We start from the raw sequence: 23230 nt of genomic DNA on the forward strand, positions 1-23230 counted from the left end.
GATCTTCTATTGTGACATATAAATCACCCCTTTTAAGTTTTTTTTTTTTCTTTCCTGAAGTCCTGTTGTCATGAAAAGGTTTTTAATGTATAGATTTTACAGAGATATAAAAAACAGGATAGTCTACTAAATAATATATGCAGTCCCTGAGTGTCCAGCTTAGATCATTAGGTCTTTATTAACAAATGACTTAGTCAGATTCCACAAGGTTTTGTAAAGGAGCATCACAATTTTGCAGCTCCTTTATTTTAAGGAAATCCGTTATTTTTTTTCCACTAACAATAGAAACATTTACCTTTTTGTGACGATCTCTATTTCTGTCATTAAAAATGGACTGTGTGGTACTTTGTCCAAAACAATCTCAAGTGTTTGGCAATAAAAACGGAATTTAATTTTTTCCACACTGAGAATTGTATTGGAATTTGCTTTGGGAACGCACTTTTTTGATTGGGGACCAGACATTAATGTGCTCAACCGTTTTTTGTTGTATAACCAAAATTCAGTAACATACATAAGAAAATCGATTTATAAAACGATATCACTGTGATGTTTACTCACAACATCAGACTAAAATGTTAAGGATTAAAGTGATTTCCACTGAAGGAAGTTCTAGGTATGAGATGTGTTCAAACTGGCAGAGCATCAGACCTGTCCTAGAGTCAGCTGTGCTGCATAATAGCACAAACGTGCCTGGAGAAGATTTAAAATCATAAGTGACCAATTACTGTCCCAACAACAGTATCAAAGTAAATAAGTGTTGTTGTTGTTTTTTTTTTAATCTAAAAATACTATGTATTTGCAAATTAGTTAAGTACTCACAGATACGGAATATTTCCACTCTGGAAAAAATATTCTGTAACTTGCCTTACTCCAATTAATAAAAAGAACATAGAAGCAACTGTGATTGTTAAAAGACCACAAACACTCTGACAACAAAATTCACCATGTAAAACAGGTAGGAGCTGCACCATGAGAAGACCAGTCTCAGCCATAAGTATTGCTGGAGCTCAGCTGGTTTAGCTATGAGGAATAAAGTGGGCATAATCTGAAAGGGTTATTTCTGTAACACATAAAAGACCTATCAGAGAAATTATTAAAACTTTGGTGCATTTCTCCACATCTTTTGAAATGAAAGGACTCAGAAAGTAAAAGCATCTCATGCATTAGTGAACAGGTACAGTGCCCCACTGAAAGGAAACACTGCTCTCAGTTAACTATCTCACTTGCCAAACAAAGATTTTCTGTTCAAAAGGTGGACAACGCAATCACACTGTGTTTTTGTTAAGAGACACTGTTCCTCAGTGCCAGATCCCTTGTATCCTGTGCTTCTGTGACTTTTAAGTACTTTTCTAACAATAATTTTTTGTGAAAGTTCTTTGACAATGCTTTAAACAGGAGCTCACTGTTTCAAAACAGAGATGAAAAACAAGGAAATACCCTTCCCACAGAAATGGCTGTTGCTGGACAGCCCCGCAACACAGCCAGTCTGGAATGAGACTGGCAGAGCTATAAGCGCTGCACCAAGACTGAAATTATCTTTTTGTCATTCAGATGAGCCTAACAGATACGATATCAAAACTAACATGGAAAATCTATTAGGACTGTTACTCACAAGGTACAGACAAAGTTCCCCTACATTAGCTGAGTCCTGGACATGAACTGTAGGCACACTCCCAGTTTATTCTGTTGCTAAACAAAATGCAGGCTGTCTAGACACCTTATTGGTCTCTGAAATGTGTTTATAGTATCTGAGAATAATTTTGTAACTCTCTGCAACTACGTGGAGATGCACCTTTAAACTAGGTATAACCAGCTTTTTCATGTTCCAGGAATTGCATAAAAGAGGGCTGGACAAGGCCCAAAGACCATACATTCTCTGTATCATGCAGATATTTGATAAATCTGGTATTTGTTTCAAACTGCACTTAAACTGAGCCAGAAGACCTGGTGGGTTACTACACTTCTGGCCTCAGGTCAGTGAAATGTTTTTCCTCGGTAGTCAGAGTTTTCAGATGGAAAGATACAGTTACTATAGCATGATATTGAAAACCTGCCTTAATAGCTCATCTGGTATGGGATACAAACCTCGGCTCCCAACTGATCATCTCAACAAAACACAATCATGCCGAGTGCCCCAGTACTAACAGGCACCGCGTATGCTGACTGTGAGAACACGTTTAAATTTTAGCTAGATTAGGGCCAGTGTATCCAGAGCTGTGTGCTGTCTGGATCCTTTCTTGAATCAAGTTCCTCCTACCTTTGACCACTCTGATGCTTCCCAGATAGAGAGGCAGTCCCGTCCTTCACAGCTCTGTACTGTTGCTGGTTTGTTGCCCAGGCAGTAGAGGTCTCTCGTGTTAACGTAGGTGCCATTCTGCAACTGGTAGACACAAGTCACCTCCCGGTGCTGGATACCTTTCTCACAAGTGGCAGAGCAGGGACTCCAATGGCCAGTCACCCACCTGGGAAGGAGACAGAGAAGGAATGTTAAAAAAAAAAAGGAGGGGTAAAACATTATGCTTCACTTAAAAACAGCACGAAATTGGCAACTCTTCCTAGATTTGTGGTTATATTTCCCTTTTCACAGTTTTGGGCTTTCCAGGATGTTTCACTGGAATCTTATCTGTTTGAAATTGATGGCATCAAGGGCCTTAAAAATGGGGACTAACTGGCTATGTCCATTCCTAGCAAATCTGAATTGCATTTATTTGCCAAGGCTCAAGAAATACTTAACAATACAAAATTTGCCCACTAGAAAGGAACCTGCAATGTTGATTCAACACCGTCATAGCTCACAGGGATGTGCTAGAAAACAATCTGGATCATTTCTCTGAGCCTTTGGGACTCATTTACTTTGTAAGCACATTTCAGTTGCCATTGGCTTCCCCTTTGATCAAATGTGCTGAGAAAAACTACATAGGCATATTTTAGTGTGCTTGTTTGCTTTGTTTTCTCTTTAAAGACTCTTTGGCAAACACTCAGCACAATGCTGTGAGGTGTCTGGGTTCCTCCAGTGTAAAGGATGCACTTGTAAGGCAGTCCCTGCTCTGGACATGCAAGGAAAATGAGGCAATTTCTCTCCGTTGTCTTCTAGCTCAGTGTAAGGCTCACTGAAAGGCTCCATAATGAGCCCAGTAAGCACTGGAACTACCGCTGTGGTTATAGCTGGCCTACGTGGCAGTGGATACAATATTTTTAAAGAATCTGTGTTAGGAAGTATGTAGGGAGGGACAATTATTTCCTAAAGACAAGCAGCATCCATCTTCATGCTTCCTGTAATCTGTCAGTGAGGAACATGTTCTCTGTAATTACAGGCATTCCTGGATGATGTGAATGACTGGAACAATAACCGCGCAGGCACTGTGCTCCGGAAGGCTATCATCACCAGGTAATTGACCTTCTGGACTGTTATTTAGGGCTGTCACCTAGATTAGTACCCTTATACCATGAATCTCTTACTTGTCACCCAATCCCAGGTTGCATGTTATGTAAAGTGACCTAAAGAAGACTTCTCAAAACCAGAAGTTTGCTTAGAAATATTATTCCGTTTTGCTATAGGTTCCACTAGTCCAGGCAGAACATCACACATGCCAACTGTACAGCCACACCTCTTTGGAAGTTGCTGCTAACTTCTCATACAAAAATCAGACAATTATTTCTCATTTTGCCAGTCCCGAATGCAGACAAATCAGTTCACCACAACTTGCAGAAACATCCTCATCTGGTGCAATTGTCAGGAATTCATTTGCCAACTGCTTTGACTGCAGACTGGTGTGACAGCACCGATGGCTGCACTGGCAGTGAAGGCAGAAGCCAGTTGGTTTGGGCTGAATGGGACCGGGCAGGCTGGCCACCTGCATTTTGTGGAAGAGGGCCACACTCAAACGTTTCTTTGCATTAAAGCAGTTGACACATCTGTGAATTTCTGTTGGCTAAAACAGCTGGCAAGACACCAAACATGTTTCTCTAGACAGTAGTTTTGGCGCATCTCTGTGGCTGAGTGCTTGGTATTTTGCTTATGGTATGGGAAAATGCCAGCGGGGTAATCAAATGCTGGGACTGAGAGATTGACAAAAATAGCCTTCAAGTGCGGAAATCAGTGCTCATGAAAATTAATAGCTGGGCCGTGCCCTGTCAGAGCAAATGTGGAAGCAGCTATCTACCCGGGTGAAGGAACCGCGCAACAGGGGCATGAAGGGGGAAAAAGTGACTTTGCTTTATGAGCTGAATGTGAGTCACCGGGCCAGGAAGGGTTTCTGTACAGGCTCCGCTGAACTAATATTCACTGCAGCACCATACTCTCACTGTGATCTACGGCTACTGGCAGAAGAAATAGGGAAAGGGACTGAAAGCAAAGAAGAAAGATAAAAATGCGTTCTTGGCAGAGGCTGTCTGTGTACTTCCATTTAGGATGGGCAGCACACTGCGTGCCAACTATTTCCAAGATGCCCCAAGAAGTCAGGTTATTACTTTCCTTTCAGGAAGAAAAATTCTTTTTTTTCTTTTACCCTGGTCAGTCATCTCTAGGTAGTGCTGCTCTAGCATAGATAGGACAGAGTGTGACTAGGTAACTGGCACAGAAAGAGTAAATATCATCGTGAGAAGAATGACTGCACAGAGCATGAGCCAAAACCCAGATAATCAACAGAAAGCTGTGGCTCAGGTCATTTCAGATCTAGTCTGCAGTGAAGATCAAATCACCTTCAGCATTTTTGTCAGAGTGACTTCCCTATGGCCAGCCTCAGCTACAGATCCCCTACATCTCTCCCTGAGCCAAGCCTTAGTCCACCAGTGGTTGCAAAGAAGGTGGGGGTGTACTGTAAGGGATCTCTGAAACCTCATGGAGCACCCTGACCTACCCGGGACAGCTGCTGCTAACCAGGAATCCAAACATTTTGCAATTAAAGGCTATTTTGAGGTGGGGAGTTAGATTCAGGTCTGAGAGACAAAAGCCAGATTAAATGTTTGAAGAATGCTAATGTCATTGAGGTAGGATATTTTCAAAAGTATCAAGGGGATGATTGCTTTACCGCCAAACTTCATCATCTCAGTGAAATCTCTGCTTGGTACAATAGTTCATAAAAAGATCTGGCAAACAAGGAAACGCGAATCCTATGTGCAGTACTAGCAGGGCCCTGATCTTCCCCCACAGTTCTCCCAAAGCCCCCTTCATAGGCAGCTGAAAATATTATTTTAGCGCCTGAAAGAGAAAAAATCACTATGACTGTATTTCAACATCATCGTTCACTATCAAGAGGAAAGACAAAGGATTTATGGATGAAGTGATTAAATACGGAAATTCCTGCCTGTTTCACATTTGGTAAAAGAATGCTCAGCAAGCTATTAGCAAAATTACTATCCACAGGTAATATATTAACTGGCAAGAAAAATGTGATGCACAAATAATACCGCATTATGGTTACTATTAAATTACACTACAGACATTTTCCTCTCTACACTGTCATTACACCTTTTGAACACACCTGGATGAGTTTAAGAATGAGACTTATTTTTCATCTGTAAAAAGCTGAAGTATTTTTCTTACGACAATGTCAAAAATAATTCCACTATTCTAACATACAACACAAAGCCAGCTCTGTATTATTAACTAAGGCAATTAACTCTTGTACACTAAGCCAGGTGTGTATCATATAGACCATTTGGCTTCCAGCTATGCTTTAAGCTGGTAAAATGATCTTAGGGGTTGCTCGACACCGCCGTTCTTTTCCATTTAGTTTTTCCCTCCCCGGATATAACCCATATTCTGTTGGACCATGTGATTGCTCTACATGGAGTACAGGAGAGCCCGTCCTCTTTCCAACAAGGAGTGATTTATGTGACAAACACATTCATCTTTCTCACAATCCAAGCGATGGCTTTATCCACTGCATTATTTTTTGTAATCTTACCTCTGCAGAAGATTCAAGAGCTAGATGATCCCTGCTGGTGGTTAGATTTAGGACGAAAGTGATGAGCTTTTAAGCACAGTTTTTTTTTAACCCAGTCTGTGTCTGTCTTTCTAGCTAAAAATGCCCAGAAGGGTGTTTATCCATAGCCTCAAAAGGCTGGGATGGGCAGGACATGCAATCTGAGAGGGCTGTTTTAAATCTTTATCTTCTGAGTCTTCCTCAACCTCTGACCTCTCAGTATCTCTGTTCAGGAATTGGAGTTCTTCTTCTAATCTTCTTTGGCAACAATCATCTGGCAGCCCCCTGGAGCAAACTTGAAATATCTCTTGGAGGTTCAGTTCATCATTTGATCTTTCTATGCTCTGGATTAGTCATTAACCTTGAATTATTCACTCTACCTACTTGACGAAGACTCCCCCATTTTCTATGAAAAAAAAAAACCACCAACAACTAGCATCTATTGCACTACGTACATGAACCTAGGGGAGATAAATATCTGCAAATGAACTGTAGCTAGAAATGAAATTGTAGCTAGAGATTTGGGAAAACACACTGTGAAGATAAAATGGATCAAGGCTGAAGGATGGGGTGGAGGAGTGAAATCAAAAGACAAAAGGTCACTTTTCAGAGATTTCTATCCTCTTATAACATAAAGACATTGCACGTTGTAGGATAAATATCGCAGCCCATTAAATTTCTCTTAGTTATTTCTGTCTTGAGCTGTGCAGAAGACCAATGTCTGAGCTCTCTACAGGGCTTCTGTTACTTCTGTTCTATCTCTAATGCTACACTGAAATTCATTTCCCTGTTTTTCTAGTAATAGAATTGATGTGACCAAAGATATAGTTGCAATAACACTCATTTTTCTATATTTAATAAACCTGCTTTTTGATTGCTACGACTACTTAAGAGCTTGCACTACTGCTCAATAAAGTATCAGAGGAAATGTGACACTAAACACTGATGCTAATCTGAAAAAGCACTTGTGAGAAACTAATCTAAAGCAGTAGTACACTTTCAGCATTGTAACAGATTTTATTATGCACCTTTAGGTTTAACACACACCACTGAATTACTGTCTAGGTGAGGATAACTCCATCTCGAGTTAGAGCTGGTTGTCTTTAGCACCAGTTTGTGATGCAAGATCATGTTAAGTTGCTCTCGGTTTTCTAAGGCACCTTGGTGAAACTGTGGCTCCACTGAAGTTATGCAAACTCCAACTAAATTCACTGGTGCCAGGATTTCACATTGGATAATTGTAGCGAGCAGAACTGGAAAAGATTTCTGAGAATTAGTCACATGGAACTGATAGCCAGATATTTTTTCCTTACAGCTATCAAACTAAGTTCATGCTTCAATATGTAGAGGCAAGAAAACACTGTTTACAAGTGGACTTATGATTTCCATGAAACACACACACTGTGCTATTGTGTCTTTCTCTCCCCATGCACTTCTGAAGCTCTCTGCTACATCTCTGCTATTCTGGGGTCAAAATAACCAGGTGAATCTGGATTTTTGGGAACAGGTTGTGCCACACCCAGTCACTAGAAGTTTTTTTTTTTTTTTTTTTTTTGAAAAAAGTACAAGGAATCTAGTAGAATAATACAGCTGCTGATGTTGAAAGTAGGACTCCAAGACTAACATTCCTGTCTGACTGCCTTTATAAACAGTGCTCAGTAATTTTCCAGTACAGTAGTCATTCTGCTAGCAGACTTGCCAACTTTCACTCACACAGATTTCTTTTTTTTTTTCTTTGGTGATTATCATTTTGACAGCTTTATTTTTTTTAATTTCCCACCAATTATACGATCATAGGATCATGGACACTGTTTTATAATTTACGTGCACCTTGGGAAGTTTTTTTTATGCCAAAGACTTTGTGTTCTTCCTCCCTCCTCCCTCCAACTGAGCAGATCACTCCGACTACAAGGACTCAGCGTGGCACTGGTGTGAGTAGGTGTCCTTCTTGCTTGCAGCTGCCTTGCTACACTAAATCAGCACCCTCCAAGCCCTTTTGCAGTGAGTTACCCCTGTCCTGCTCCATGCTTGGTGTACCTGTGATGGGGCAGCTGATGGCCAGCTCCGTTCTCTGCCACTCGAGGAAGGCAGTGTGTTCTCCTCAGCTCGCACTACAGGATATAAGCAGCGTGCAGAGCATTACCGCAGGCAGCAGTAGGGGTGAATTTCACTCATAATTAAATATTTTGCTAGATTATCCTGCTAATCCTTCTTTGTGGGTAAAGACTATGCTTGGCCTCAAGAGCCTCAAACCAAAGAAGCACAGATCATTTAACATTTTAAAACAATGCGATGTTCAAACATCAGGCTGTTGAGTCAAACATTGTAACGGGAAAAACTGTGATGTAAGCCAGCCTGGGTGTTTACACCAAAGCTAAGAAACCTGTCTCATGACTCCATGTGAAAACCAATGCCAAATGAACTTCTGCTCCAGCCACTCATCTCAAATTATTTGATGTAAATGCATTTACCAGTAGCCAACAAGCCCTCCTAATTTTATCCTCTGCTTGTTCCCAAGCCTTTTCTCTTACTTCTTTTCCAGAATTGCCTCATTGAGTTGGGTTGCTGGATTTGCTTGGAAACATCTTTAGGCCTTTCAGTAGCTAATTAACTCCTGACTGCCTGTTGCTGTACTCGATGAGCTGCCTACAACCTGGAACGTGCATGATTTTGTCTCCTTCTAGTGGCTGGTTGATAGCCGGACGTGCCCACGGTAGGACAGCAGATACCCACAGCAGCTACTCACAAGGGTGCCCAGTTTATACAAGGCTTTCTGGTCTACAGCATTTGGCTTCTGCAAGACCTGCCGGAGACCTGCAGGTTTCCAGCCCAGGCGGGTTTCCCCGAAGAGCAGCCACCAGGGCGCAGCATTGCCTGCTCGCTCAGCCGCCGGCAGCCACCGTGTCTCGCACCGTGTCCAGCGCAGTCCTGGCAAATTCATTAAGCTCAAACTGATTCTGGAGATCCCAACTCCAGTTTTGGGAAGTGCTTCAAAATGAGCTCTTACGTGGTGCCTCCTTGGATCACAGGGTGCTAACATTACTATTTATGCCAGATTTCCAGGCTAAAATGATTTGAAACCATCCCCATAGCTGGTTTTTTTTTCATGTAACCAAATTCAGAACACACAAAAGGAGATGTGTCTTAGCACAAGGCACAGGTAAGGTCTTGAACTCCTTGCCACTGGACCTTATGGATGATAAAGATTTGTACCGGTTCCAAAAGAGTCTGAACACATTAATGAAAGAACATATGAATTTGTAATAATTAAATACAAAGTGTCCAGCTTAGTCCCTTCTCTTAACAGGTACTCCCCATAAGTCCCTCCAGTTTAGTATAATTTCCATACAGTCCTGCAAGTAATATGCCAGCTTTCTCCAGGAGTTTCCCATCAGATAGCTCCCCCAAATTCTGTTTTTTGCAAGACCCCACAAAATAAAATCAAAACTGTTCTGCTCCTCATCTATGTGTGATGATAATACAAATAAATATGGTGCAAACAGCCTGGAATCAAGGAGACTTGATCAAACACAGCAGGCAGGCAGGCTGATCTGAATACAGCCCAGGTCATAGCACGCAAAATGATTTTCACTTTGTTACTGACCATCATCATCCATGAGGACAGTGTTTGCTCTGTAGGACTGCATTCTTGCGTATCATCACGGGTTTATGATGGAGTCTAAAGGGAGAGGCAGGCTCTCAGACAGTAAGAATCTTACAAGCAAGCACCATGAGCTTAAACCAGACCGGGGACCAAGTGGCAGGCACTATCAACCATCGCACACGAAGGCACCCATGCTTCGAGCAGTCACTAGCCTTTTGGGCAAGCCTACAAGGTGCTGAGCCAGCTGGAGTCTTGGCTGACCCTTGCAACTGGCTTAATTTTCTCCCCAGCAGGCATCACTGCAGTGTGTGAGCCCTTGGAAAGCAGTGTTGGATTCCTGCCCACAGATGGAAAAGTGGCAATAGGAAAGAAGGAAAGAAGGAAAGAGGGAAAGAAGGAAAGAAGGAAAGAAAGAAGTGATCCATGTAACGACAGGCCTCATGTCAGTAGCATGCCAGTTTTTAGAATGGATTTAGAGGGAAACAATAATCAATGACATAGTGGTAAATGGAAAATAGGAAAAATGCAACATAGGCTTCCTCCAGGCAGACCAGGCAAAACTAATTGAGTGTATTTCTTTGATTAAAATAACTGCTTTTCCAGAGAGCGGAAATGTGGTAGATTTAATCTATTTAGTTACCAGTGAAGAACTCCTTTTGCTGTATTAGAAATGCTTATGTAAGTTGGAGAAACTGGTCATATGCTGGAAAGCATGGATATCAATGTGCATGGAAGGTGAGAGCTGGCCACAGTGTAGTGCTTTAAAGGTAGTATCAGGTATGAAGGAAATTTAGATTAGTTACCAGGGGACTTCTTGAAAGATCTGTCTTCCTTTGATGACCTTGGCACAAAAGGAAGAAAACTGTTGAAAAACTGGTGAAACTGTTGACAATACAGAGTCTGGAAGCATTGTCAATGCAAAGGAGCATTAGGATACCGTAACAAGAAGAACTGACCAACCTTGAGTACTGTAATAAAAAAGCTATGTTGAAAATTAATAGTACACAGTGCAAGGTTGTGTGCTTAGGGACTAGTAACAAGCATGTCCATGTTAAAGTAAGATTCATATGTTGAAACAAATGAAGAGGAAAACATCCAGAATGACTCTAAGCCACAAATGTGATACAGCCATGAAAAAAGCAAAGAATGCGTCAGGAGAGTTGCTGCCAATGAAGGCAGGAAGTACGAATGCAACTGTGTAAGGGCTAGACGAAACCGAGGATGAGATTTTCCAACACAATTCTGGTCACCTATGCCCTGAAAGGATGCATTTAAATAATTTAAATTAGAGCAGTAGCACAGAAGGGAAGTGAGACTCCATGGACAGTTTCTCATCCAAGAAGCAGTTAAAAGTAATGGATTTACCCCAGCAAAATGACAGAAGGAGATAAATTGGTTTGTTTTATCGTACGCCACTAAGCATACAGAAAAAAGCTAGGGCAGGAGAAAACTACATAAGCAAATAAACAGTGCTGATGCAAGAACAAGTAGCTGAAAAAGGACAGCGAATAATTAAGACCGCAAATAAAAGATCCTGACCCACATGAACAGCAAGGTCACAGAAAAGCCTTCCAGCGAGGGAAATAATAAACTGTGGAGCAAAATTGGCTTATGGAAACTAGTGTATGACATGGTAGTAGCAGAAAACTAACCGTTTGACTCAGAGGTGCTTTCAAGTCCTGAGCAGTGAAAATAAGGGCTCAGGTCTCCTGTGGTTTTCTGCAGATGATGGCAGGGATTTCTGGCTGTTCATGCTGTTGTTAAGCATCTGTGTAGGAACAGCACATATTCAACAGGTCCCTGAAAGAACTTCAACTCTATTAAAATCTGTTACAGCAAAGAGGAGGAAGACTAACAGTGTTTGCATGCAGGCCACAACAAATCTAACAGTTGGGAAATTTCATGTGTTTTTGGTTCTCTTCCTGCATTAGAGGGGAGCAATTCCATATTCATAGACCCAACCATGCATGCTGAAGTGTGTGGCCACTGGCCGACCTATGTTTTCAGTAATAACAGCTGATGTGATCTGTGATTTCTGAGTCTGGTGCCAACATGAGTGCTGGGTTTGCCTATATATTTGGGTTGGTGTTCAGTGTGCTGGAAACAACCCATACGCACCGCATGCAAGAATCCAGATTCCATCTGGTTACAGCAGGGTTTTGTAAAAAATATCTAAAGAGCTAGGCAAAGGATTAGAATAAAGAGGTGCTAATAGGGTGCAGTTGGGACAGGAAAGGAAGCTGTAAAGAATTTAATGGAAAAAGAGGGTCAAGGAACATAAAAAATAAAATAGGAAGAAAAAGAGGCATTTTTTTAAAAGGTGAAAGAGTAACAATAATAAAGAATGAAAGATTCTTTCATTTTTGCCAGTTTCAACAAAACCCTTAAGAAAATTCTGTAGTCTGACGTTTAATTTTAAAACATGTCAGTGTATCCAATCCTTTTTTCCAATCCTGCTTTGTTTTTTTCGGATGCTGGGATGCAGTTGCAGAGCTCTAATCTTCTCCTTGGCCTCATGAAACTACTGTCCCCTGCCCCACATTATTTGGCTCTCCCAAGAGGTGGCAGAAGTTCAAAGGGATGTATAATTTGCAAAGCACTTTGGGATCATGCTGGAAGAAAGACACTGTTATTAATATCATACCTTTTTTTTTTCTCCAGATCACTTTATATGTAATGTAGGTTATTGTTTTTCATTTTTATTACAATCTCAACAGCAATAACCTCCTCCTCCATTTATACAACATGATCTCACTCCATCCCAAAGAGTTTGCAATCCACATTACACACAGATCGAGAGAGGAAGCAAATGGACAGTGTAGGATAATGAATGTAAGTCACTCAGCGTAGCCAAAAGAGCAACAGAGAATGAGTGTCCTATGACCAAGTCTTGTGCTCTGGACATTAGACCTTTCCCTGGAGACAAATTCTCTGTAAGATGATTCCCTTACATTTTGAGTAGAAGTGTAAATCTAGATAATAATACACAAAACAGAGCAGACCTACTACAGAAAGGAAAGCATTATTCTTTCTTCTGCTCAGGTAAAGGGCTGGGTCCGAGTGGAAGCAAGAAAAGACCTTATTGTAACAAGATGCTACAGTAATTTTACTTGAAACCCTAAAACAAATTCAGGGCTTATAAAAAAAACATTGACATGGTGGAAGAGAATGGTTTCTTTAAGATGTTCTTGGTCAGAGAATATGCTAAGCATGCATTTCTAATATCTGGGTGGGCAAACGCAAATGGAAATTTAAATTCTACAGAGGCACGGAGAATGTGCTTCTGAAAAATGTTTCCAGTCAAAAGCATGTTAAGTGTGAAAGTGTGGTCTACACGGAGGGAGTGAGGGAGTGTGGTCTGTCAGATCATCAGCAAGGATTTTGTGGCCTTTCTGGGCATTAAGCACATTTGGTGTCTGCTGTCATTGCTCCAACAAAAAATGTACCAATAAGAGTGTCACTGCACTGGTGCTAATTGCTCCTGAGGAGAAGTGGGCTAAACTGTGGCTATAAATCGCACGATAACTCCATACAGGAGAAGGGAGTACAGCATTGGAACGACATTAAGGGCTGAATCTGAATCCACAAAAGAACACAATCTGCACATGGGAACGGACTGGCTCTTTCTCAGGAGATTTTGTGTGATTCAACCTAACCCACTGTCGCTGCCCTGGAGAGGCAGCAATACCATGAGGAAAATGTGCAACGAGGAGAAGAGTTCACCAAGGGCTCAGTATCACAGAGATCCCATTGAGAAACGTCACTGCAGGTCTTAAGGCTCTACAAGACTTTGATGTGCAAGGCCTCTTTATGTCGCATTCAGCTAATAGAGACAAAAGCCTCTCACTTCCTCCCAAGCTTTGTAAGCTGCTTTTCTTCATCTCTACCACCTGAACCCCTCCGTATCACCTTGACTCACTCCAGTCTATTCCCAAGGTCTTTACAAAAGGTCTAAAAGAAATACTTGGTGCTAGGGCAGAAACACAAGCAGATGCTCCTTGTTTCTGCCTTTCAGAGAAAATGACACGACAGAAATGCCAGCATTGCTGAATCTGCATTTAGGAAACTTCCTCGTGGAAATGATATTGTTTCCTTGAAGTCATTGAGAGTCTGGCTCTCCTTACAGACCTAGAAGCACACAGGCTATCTCATTACACCTTTCAGAACCGCTGAAAGCAGCATGGCCACAATATTGTACAGCTGTAATAGGCACTGCAGGCACAAAACGCGATCTGAAAAAAAACCATCCTTATTGATGGATTACCTGACACTACGTTTCCCTGCTTCAGGGCACTTTAATCAGAGCGCAAGTTCAATCAGAAGGAAATGTGCTGCTTCTCATTTCCCCTACTGTTTCTGCCAGCAGGATGAGCTTTGTAGGTACTTTTCCCTGGCTTCTATGACTGTACAAGATGCAACAGCTATCAAGTTGCTTTGAACCGGCTTTTGTAGGTATTCTATTAGCTTTATCCTAAATCTGTGTTCTAACTGCTATCAAAAGTGGACTAAAAATTGCTTCAGACCAAGAGTGAACATTTTTGCTAGCAAACAAACAGAACAAATTAATTTGCTTTTCTGTGTTTTGTCACTTTGGACAGAAACTCCATTTTTGATAACAACGCACAACAAAATTAAGTCAGCTAAAAGTGCTTGCCAAATGAAAATCTTTTTATTATTTTTAGAACTTACGACTATTAAAGCTTTAATTACTCCTACTGATGCAGAAAACCGTTCTTACTGAGGAAAGCATCTAAAATGTGTTTCATTGTCATTTCTTGACTTCAGCAAGGTTCAGGTATGTTTCCAAAACTATGCAGGTGTTGGTAGACACTGAACAAACTTCACACAAACAAAAGACACTCCTTGCCTGCAGACTCCCACTCTAAACTACTCTGCTCGTACAAATCAGGCACGCAGCACAGCAGACAAGCTATCGAAGTTTAAAGGCTGTGGGCTGTTCAGGAGGTTATTTGTAGCACTGTGTGCTACAAAAATTAATCAGACCCTACTTACTCTGTGATGGTTTTTTTTTTTTAAAAAAAAGGTCGGATATGCATTCACTGCAATCTTGTCTAGCTTTATGCTGCAAGTTGCTCTGTCTCCCAGGAGGCAGCCAAAAAGAAAAGAAAAAACCATCCTCAGACAATGCATGCAGGCAGCTCACATGGAATCTGGACTTACTGGTCACAGATTAAATGGACTCTGAGGTAATGAAAATCTGATCTGCTCAACAAAAGGAAATGAATATTACAGCTGGTTACTGTGGCTAACAATGCGTCCCAATGCTTTTAGACATTTTCACCATGTTCACCAGATGGAGACTTGTGAAATGGGTGATTTGTGAAGGAAAAGGATATTGGTTTTTATTATTTTAACTCCTTACCGTGACTGGCAGGGGTGTGTGTTACATTTCCTGACCTGGGGCTCGGGGCGATTCACTCGCTGGCAGTCACTGTCATTCACCAGTGTCATGGTCTTGTTAATAATTCGAGTACAGGACACAATTGTTTTCCGTTCGCCTGTAAGTCAAATAAAAAACTATGCTGAAAAACAGGAAACTAGTCGCTAAGAACAAAAACGTGTCAACTCATTAACTAGGTCTCCCTACCATCTTTACAAGATGCAATCTACACAGCCCTACAAACACTGTAAGCAATCTTATTTTCCACTTGTCTTACCTTTGTACTGTTCTGGTTTTGTGTTTTTGTTTTCTTTTTTTCTTCAGAAAAGCTACAAATCTCTCCCCAGTAATTGTAAAATTGACTGCTCCACAAGAACAACACATTGGGCTTTCTCCTTCTAGTGCTTAATGGGAAAACAATCTTGAAAACAATTTGCTTTCATTTCTGGTTCCTCCTTCACATGTTACAGTGCCCTGTAATCACCCAGGACAGATGCTCCAGCTATGTAAACTGGAGACACAACCACCCGCCCCTCGGTGACTGCTAATGACAGGACAGCTGCCTCTTGCTGCTCCCAGTTCAGGAGGAGTCAGGTTGAAAAGGAGTAACGAGACTTCAAGAGTGATAAACTGGGTTTGTTTGTATTTCACAAAGAGGTGAAATTAAATCACCAAAATAAAATATTTCTGACCTTCCTCTCCCTCCAGTTATGCTGCTTAAAAAACCTTGCTAGTAAGAGACATCTCAGGAGTAGTCAACTTTTCTCAAACAAACTAATTCTTGTGTATCAGCAATTTCCTTGAGACAGCAGAAGCATGGCCCGCCAGGATCAGCTCTTCTCTGTGTGCCAGACAGAAAGCGGTGTCATGAGGCAGCATGACAGTAACCAGACGTGACAAAGAAAATGCCACTCCTGCACCATATGACTTTGCCTTGCTGCTAATTATTTTGTTTTCTCAGCTCCTCTTCTTGTAACCCTCAGTTCGCAACAGATTGACTCTGTTCATGATTTAGAGCAGATAATTCAAAATAACTCAAATTCTGTTAATACAGGATTTGTACAAGTCTATATGGAAGTTATTGATGGCTAAATTGATTGATGCAGTTCAGGATCAAACTGCAGAAAGGGAAGAGGCCCTTCCCAGGTTGGCCAAGTAATAAAAGCATCTGACAACCAAAGCATATGAGATCAATTGCCATTCAAGCTACTGCTGGTGGAAGTCATGTTGCCAGGTACTGATATAATTCAGATATGTGGCAGGCTTGTAACACAGTTCAGAAAAGCCACAAACAAATTTACTACTCTTTCAGGTGAGGGCTTAATGGCTCTAACAAATCGTTTTAAAAGATGAGTAAAATTGTCCATTTTAAGATAAGTTTTATTTACAGAAAAAAATCCATGATTTCAGTATACTGAAGGCAGTGAACCTGCAAACAAGAAGATGAGCGCTCTTTTCCTGTGTTATAAAATATGATAGATAACCAGGTCTACTTGTGAAGAAAAACTGTCCAGAACGCATGGAAATGATCCACGTTCCTCAGGGAAAACCCAACTTCTTCCAGCACTGAAAATTCAACTGACAGTGGCTGACAAACCGGCCTCTGGCTTCAAAGGCATCAAATCCCCCCGAGGGTTTCAACAAATCTGTTTCAGGGATCATCTGAAAAGTGTGATTTGCAATGTGCTAATGTACTCCCAGAAAGTCCACCCCACATTAAGAGGGTCTGATGCAATCCTCCAGGAGTTGTCACAGCAGCACTGCTCCCATTTCATCCCCGGGGAAGGAAATGTCTTTCAGCAAACATGTCTGAACACCTGTGGAAACTCTACTCCAAGAATGTGACGGAGGTTTGAGATATGAGGCTGCACACAGCGCCTTGAGCCATCCGTGGAGCACTAAGCCAGGTGCAGTTCCAGCCTAGAGTAACAAGCCGACAAAGCAGTGTCCCTGCCAAAATGCTGGGTGAAAATTAACTGTGGGGATGCAGATGATAGCTGGGAGAGCTGGTGAAAACGAGCTCTCGTTTGGGTTCATCATGGCAACATACATCACCACGGCCAGCTTCCTTCATGTTTTGGTGACACTGCCTTCTGCAGGCACCTCTAATGGCTGGTGTCTGCAGGCGCTGTACAAGTCCCACCAAGCTTCCTAAAGGCCTCACCTCCTCCACACTGCACGCTGCACCCTTCCCATCCGCTGTGCGTCCAGATGTACAAAGAATCCTGTTGCTTTTCTGGCTCGCTTCTGTTTTCAGCAGTATAGTTTACAGGAATGGTGTATTCATAATGAATTCCATAATTCTGGTCATGAAATAACAGCACCTGGTTCAGCAGGAAAAGAAAGACCGTTAAGACATACTGTGAACTGGGAAAGCTAACAGAATGCAGAGACAGTAATGCTAGAAATGCTGTTTCAGGTCCATATTTCCCAAATATAAGTACTTCATGAAAGGCAACCAAATCTTTATCTAGGAACCTGAAATTACAGTAGTGTTGGTAATCCAGGGCACTGAAAATGAGGGTGACTATTCCTGCTGAAAGCTATAGGAGCAGGATTTTGTCATCTCAGAAGCCTGAGGATGGCAAGGTGGAGCTGTATCATCCAGCTGCTGGCAGCATATGTATTTTCATACCCCCGCACATTGCTGGAAGGAGGTGAAACCTGCTTTCGACAGCAAACTGATTACTTCCCATGGAGTGACATGTGACATCTTTAGTGTTATTACTCTGAAATTTACTGATTACTAAAAAATGCAGAGGAACAGAGAAAAATGCTCAACTGTTCGTCACAGGCAAATGACAGTTCTGGTCCTGTTCTGATTTACATGTCGGGCTTCATTTGGCTCTCATTTCCACTGGCTTAAGACAGAAGTGACTAGAAGACACCTAATACAGTATCAGGCCCATGGATTATCACTCTAACACAAATATCAAAGAATTACTACTTTAATGCTGATGCAGTGGTGTTATACTTATTATCTCATAATCTCAGTAGCATTAGACAGTTGAATTCTGCTGGCTCTTGGCACCTACTGGAACAGGAGCAGCACCTTAGCAAAGATATTTTAAGTAGGGGCTGTCAAAATGAAGCAAACAGATGCCCAATTGAAAAAAAAAGCAAACTTACAAATGCTATTTTATCTCAACAATCATTGCTTCCTATTAAGATTGGCAGAAATCACTCCTACTTCACCAATAATTTCACTAAACCTGTCATATGCTCGTTTAACCCCAAATCCCCCACGATATGTGCTGAAATAAAGGGTCCAGCTTGTAGCCACCGACATCCTGGAGGTCTGTGAACACTGTGGGGCAACACAAACTCAGCACCTGGGAGTTGCTCTCCACAGCGCCGATTCCAGGCAGAAAAACATCTTCCAGAAGATGTTGGAAACAAAGGCATGATTTTGCTTCAGCTACAGAGGGAGCCTTCCTACCAGAACTGAATGCCAAGGTTGAAACTAGTTAGCCATCATTACAAAGATGGATATATATACTTTCTTCACAATTAGAAATACCAGGCATTCAGCAGCACAGAGCTCAAGTACTGCTCTGGCTTTCTTTAAGTGCACGAGATACAGGCAGCTTGTTCTACAGAATCGATCAATCAGCCTTGTCTAAAGCATCTTTATGCTTTGGGAGTGTCTGGTTCTCCTCTGTTGCCAAAAGGAGGTCTAGCACAGGCCTAGTTACACAAACATCAATTTCTCCAAGAAATATACTTACAGCAATGCACTTGGAGAAATGCCTCAAGTATTAAAAACCAGCCCCTAAAAAGAAATCCTTATTATCTCAATATGGGAGCAAGACTAGTGAATCTAAGGGCCCATATGAAACCAATTTCACGCAATTTCGTAGCCACATATAATTGGTGTGTGTATGTGTATGTGTGTATAATTGGTTTCAAATGCAGGTCACAATGGATTGACTGAAGCTTCTGGCTCTTTGTCAGTCCAGTGTATTCCACCACTGTTTGAACAACAGTTTTCTATTTAGAGGTAACTGGTAACCATCCTGCCATTCTTGCGCTGAAAGAATGAAACCCACTACTCTTTATCAAGGAAAAGATTAATATCTGATCTGGAGAAAAGACTTCACGCGTGCTTTGTTTATGACTGGCAATGATTTTCAGCCACGTGTTTTTTTTTTTAATGGACTGGTAACTTTTACTTTCCTCTTTTTTAATCATTTCAGGAAGATTTATTTTGCTCTTATCGGCTGAAAAAGGCTGTACCTGAATCTGATACTCATGGAGAACCTTGTAATTACTATGTTATTTACTTGTTATTAACTGTTTCCTATGTTATTTTCTTACTTCTTAGTGAAGGAGAAACAGTAATTCTTTAAAATCAGAGCTCTACTGATGCTGAAGTTTGCAAAATGCTGGTACCAGGTTTTACTGCAGTAAGCCTCAACCGAGCAATGCTCTGGAAAGTCCCTAGAGCTGGCAAAGGAATCCTGCACAGCATCTTCACAAATGGTACCTGTGCAAATCCCTTTTCTTATATGAGGTTAGGAAGATCTTGCAAGTACAAGATATTTTGTCAAAGTCCTGGTTTCAGGAGGGAAGACTTGCATTAAGGCCAAACTCAAGGAGATGTCGATTTTTCCTGATGATGAGCGTAGCTCCTTTATACAGGGCAGACCCTGAATTACATGGTCAGGAGAAGGCCCATGTGCCCAAACCCACATCACTGACTGTTTCAGACGTAAACTGAATCCAGCATTATCCCGGTCTGTATGTGAGCCTGGTACACTCACCCATCTGTCCAACAAAGCTAAGACAAAACATCTCATGTTCCTTGTATTTTGACACAGGAAAAGCACTGACAAAGTGGAGTGTTGTTTTTTTTTTGTTTTGTTTTTTTTGTGCATGTGAAAAGTTCAAGCAACTTCTGAGCTTTTCACACTGAGCTGTCAGATGTTTTACCATGAATGCCAATGAGACAAAGAAAATTAAGATGAAGAAAGGGAGAGATTTCTGATATTTAGCAGTGCTTGAAGTTAGTTTTCATTGAACAAACAGGACAGAAAGTCACAAGGAAAAGAAACCACACGCAGAAAAATGTAATTGAATAAAAAAGTCATAGTAAACAATGCAAACGTTAAAATACTCTATGTCTGTATGCAAACCTCTCTACAGAAACCTTGAAGCTTTATGCAGACTTTCAACTAGTAACGCATTTGTGAGACAGCCAGTAACAGAGTTATCTTATGGGTAGAAACATTCAGGTTACCACTGACACTAAGGGACTGGCCCCATCACCCAAATTAACAGAAGAACTATACTGAACATTAGCAAAACCTTCAAGAACAGCTTAAAACGCATAAAACTTTTTTTAAAAAAAAGAAAACAAGGAACATTTCTGTATGCAATGAAGCCACTTCAGAGAGTCAAATTCACATGTATCATCTCTACATGCAAAACGTTCAGTTTTTCTATTAGAGCAACAACGTGTTTAAATACAGAATATGTTTAGGCATAAGCAAAGAAGGAATTTTGGCAAAATTTCTATTCATGTATGTGAGCAGGTATGTCCATGAAGGAAAGAAGGCTCCTGGAAACCTATGGACTCTAGAATGAACCTGTCATATTATCTGTGACACATTACAGGAATGTCCTGTACTGGAAATGAGTTTACTGGGACACTGCATGTTCCCCAAGAGTATAGCTCCAGTTATTTTTAAGTAGTGAGGTGGGTATCTCCAGCCCTTCCAATGCTGCAAAAGAATTCAAGGAGAAGCAATACTGCATACCTGTAAGAAACTCTAGTGAGGAAGCAATCAAAATTTAACTTTCATCTAGAATATAAACCCTTTAGGTTGCATCACTTAAGAAACACAAACAAAGGATATAAAGTTACCATCAAGTGCAGTGGTATTTTAGTTGGTCCTTTGGCAGAGATTTTCTCCCACAGACCCCTTCGCACGTACCGGACAGTAGTGCCTGCGATCTGAAACTCACCAGGAAGCTCAATTTTCCAGTCGCTGTTAATGGATCTCTTACTGGAATCTTTTAAAGCTGGAAAGAATCAAATATCATGGAATGAAATGAAAGCGAATACATAATTACAAATAGGCTACTGACTACACTGGAGACTGAGCTTCTTTCTCAGCCCACTTGAAGTGCAAGATGCAGCAGCCTTGTAACAGACACGAGTTTAAAAGATAAATTAAGTATAATTTTAGCTGACTTATCATAAGGTTACTAACTCGTGTAAATTCTGTATTTCAGTTGCTGAAGGAATTTCTAATTACATTAACATTACCATTAAGTAAAAATAACATCATATAAACTGGTATTGCTAAGGTTTTACTACCTAAAATTATTAGGTTCCACTTTTCAAAGAAGCAAAGTTCTCCGGCTTCAAAACTTTGAATGTTCTCTGTGTCATTCCACTGCCAGAGAATTTAAAGGGAGGGGAAAAAAAAGCGTACAGCAGCAGTTTACAAATGAAAAGGAAGGAAAGGTAACTAGCCACTGTCCTTGGAAAAAAAGTACTACTAATTCAGGACTAAATGGTAGAACTCTTCCAGAGTTCAATCTATTTCAGGAGCGTGCCTGAAAAACACGTGTATTTATGGCATGTTGCTGAATTCAGTTACATACATACAGTTCTTTGCAAAGGAAAGCTTGTGCAAGTAAAATGCTTTTCTTTGATTTTCAGTGAAGAAAGATTTAATCTGTGTTTAAGGTAAGACTAAAACACTACAGCACTGTGCTGACAAGCAAGAACCACAAAGCAGTGACTGACTAGGCAAACTGCAAACCTTATTAGCCCATTTTGCTTACCCAAGCTAAGCGGAGTACAGATTGGGAACAGAAAGCATAATTAGAAAACAATTAGCTAGAGCCATAATTCTTCCTGGAATAGCCCAATTATTATTAGTTAAAGGTTTACAGAGTAAACTTATACAGATGTTTGTAAAATGAACATGCCTGGTATATCAAAAATTGCCACTTAAATCACTTTAAGGATTATTCTCAAATCTAACTATTTAGATATTAATCTTAGAAAAATGGGTGGTACCATAAATGTGGACACATCCACCAAATCGGCAGACATGATATAAGGATCTAATACCACAGAGTAGCTGCTAGAGGACAACCTGAAGATAATTCTGGTAGAACACTTACATACTGACACTGTTACACTCTTCAAGCCATTAAAACCAGTACCTGGGGCGAAATAGGATGAGAGCACCAGTGGCTGTAAACAGAAGCCTGGTTTGCAAGGCAAGATCTGTCTATTTTTATGTAAAGTGTGTCTATCTGACTGAAGTCTGGCAGCAGTTGAGTTTGAAGATTTCCACTCAGACAGTACATAACAAAACCTACTCAGATCTTCAAGCATTAGCAAAAAACTCATAGATCATTTCTCTCTAAACTCTCCTTCCAAATGTAGCAGGACAACTCTGCATTTTTTCTTACTTTCCAAGCAGAATGAATTTCTGAAATTGTATTTTGCTAAACTTGCCTTGAGAAAAAAAAAAAAATCAATGAAATCTGTATGTTGATACACCCTTTTTTAAATGCATATTTTTAAGTGCAAAATACAACTTCTGCTGAGTTTCTGTGTGCTCCATAATGCAAACATTGAACAGTTGTAAAGGCAAGTCAAGTTACAAGGCAGACTGGTCAGTGAACTTGGCAGATCAGTGTAATAACCCCTTCTGCTCAAGCCTGGAAGGCAGAATACTGCAACCTGCAACAACTGCCTAAAAGCGTAATTTAGTGCGCCCCTTAGGTTGCTCTCAGTTACTCCAGAGACTTTTTTTTTTCAGTTAAAAAACTGGAGAGTCATTACAAAGCTCCAGCATCAGAAATAAACTGAGCTGATGGTCAGGATCTTGCCTGATGCCTTCTTTGCTCTCAAAACAAAATGAAGAAACAAGTAAGATGCTGTCTGTGTCTGCGTGTGATGGAAAGCAGGACACAAATAAAAAATATCAGCAGGCAATGCAGAGCCTGACACAGGCACTTTGCTTTCAGAGTTCATGAGCTGGAGCCACATGCATCATGTCAGCTGCTGTAAGACCACATCCGTCCCGTCTGATGCACATCCTCTGTGCATCAGTAAGGGCAAAAAGAAAGCCACATTACCGAAGAAATCCCTGTAAGATGAATACTGACAGGGAAAGATGCTTGGAGAATTGCGTCCTTTCTTCCAGAAGAACTTACTGCATCAGCAACACTGCTATTCTTCAAATACTGAAAAGCAACTCTAAGGGCATCTGATTTCTGTGAGTTAGTGCAAGGTCATTTCAGGATTTCTGTGTTTTCTACAGTACAATG

The 23230-nt window shown here is 40.9% G+C and overlaps 1 protein-coding gene across 1 annotated transcript in view; it reads right to left on the reverse strand.

Annotated features, from left to right (window-relative positions):
* Nucleotides 1–23230, reverse strand: part of ADAMTS17 (ADAM metallopeptidase with thrombospondin type 1 motif 17) — a 173196-nt gene that overhangs the window by 20817 nt on the left and 129149 nt on the right. Inside the window, exons 17-20 of the mRNA XM_035554855.2 lie at nt 20799–20956; nt 17097–17256; nt 14915–15050; nt 2258–2462 (exon numbers count right to left, since the gene is read on the reverse strand). Coding sequence (XP_035410748.1) covers nt 2258–2462; nt 14915–15050; nt 17097–17256; nt 20799–20956 — 659 coding nt within the window. The remainder of the gene's footprint in view (nt 1–2257; nt 2463–14914; nt 15051–17096; nt 17257–20798; nt 20957–23230) is intronic.

This window comes from Cygnus atratus, chromosome 11 (genome assembly GCF_013377495.2).
Source record: "Cygnus atratus isolate AKBS03 ecotype Queensland, Australia chromosome 11, CAtr_DNAZoo_HiC_assembly, whole genome shotgun sequence".
Taxonomy (NCBI): Eukaryota; Metazoa; Chordata; class Aves; order Anseriformes; family Anatidae; genus Cygnus; species Cygnus atratus.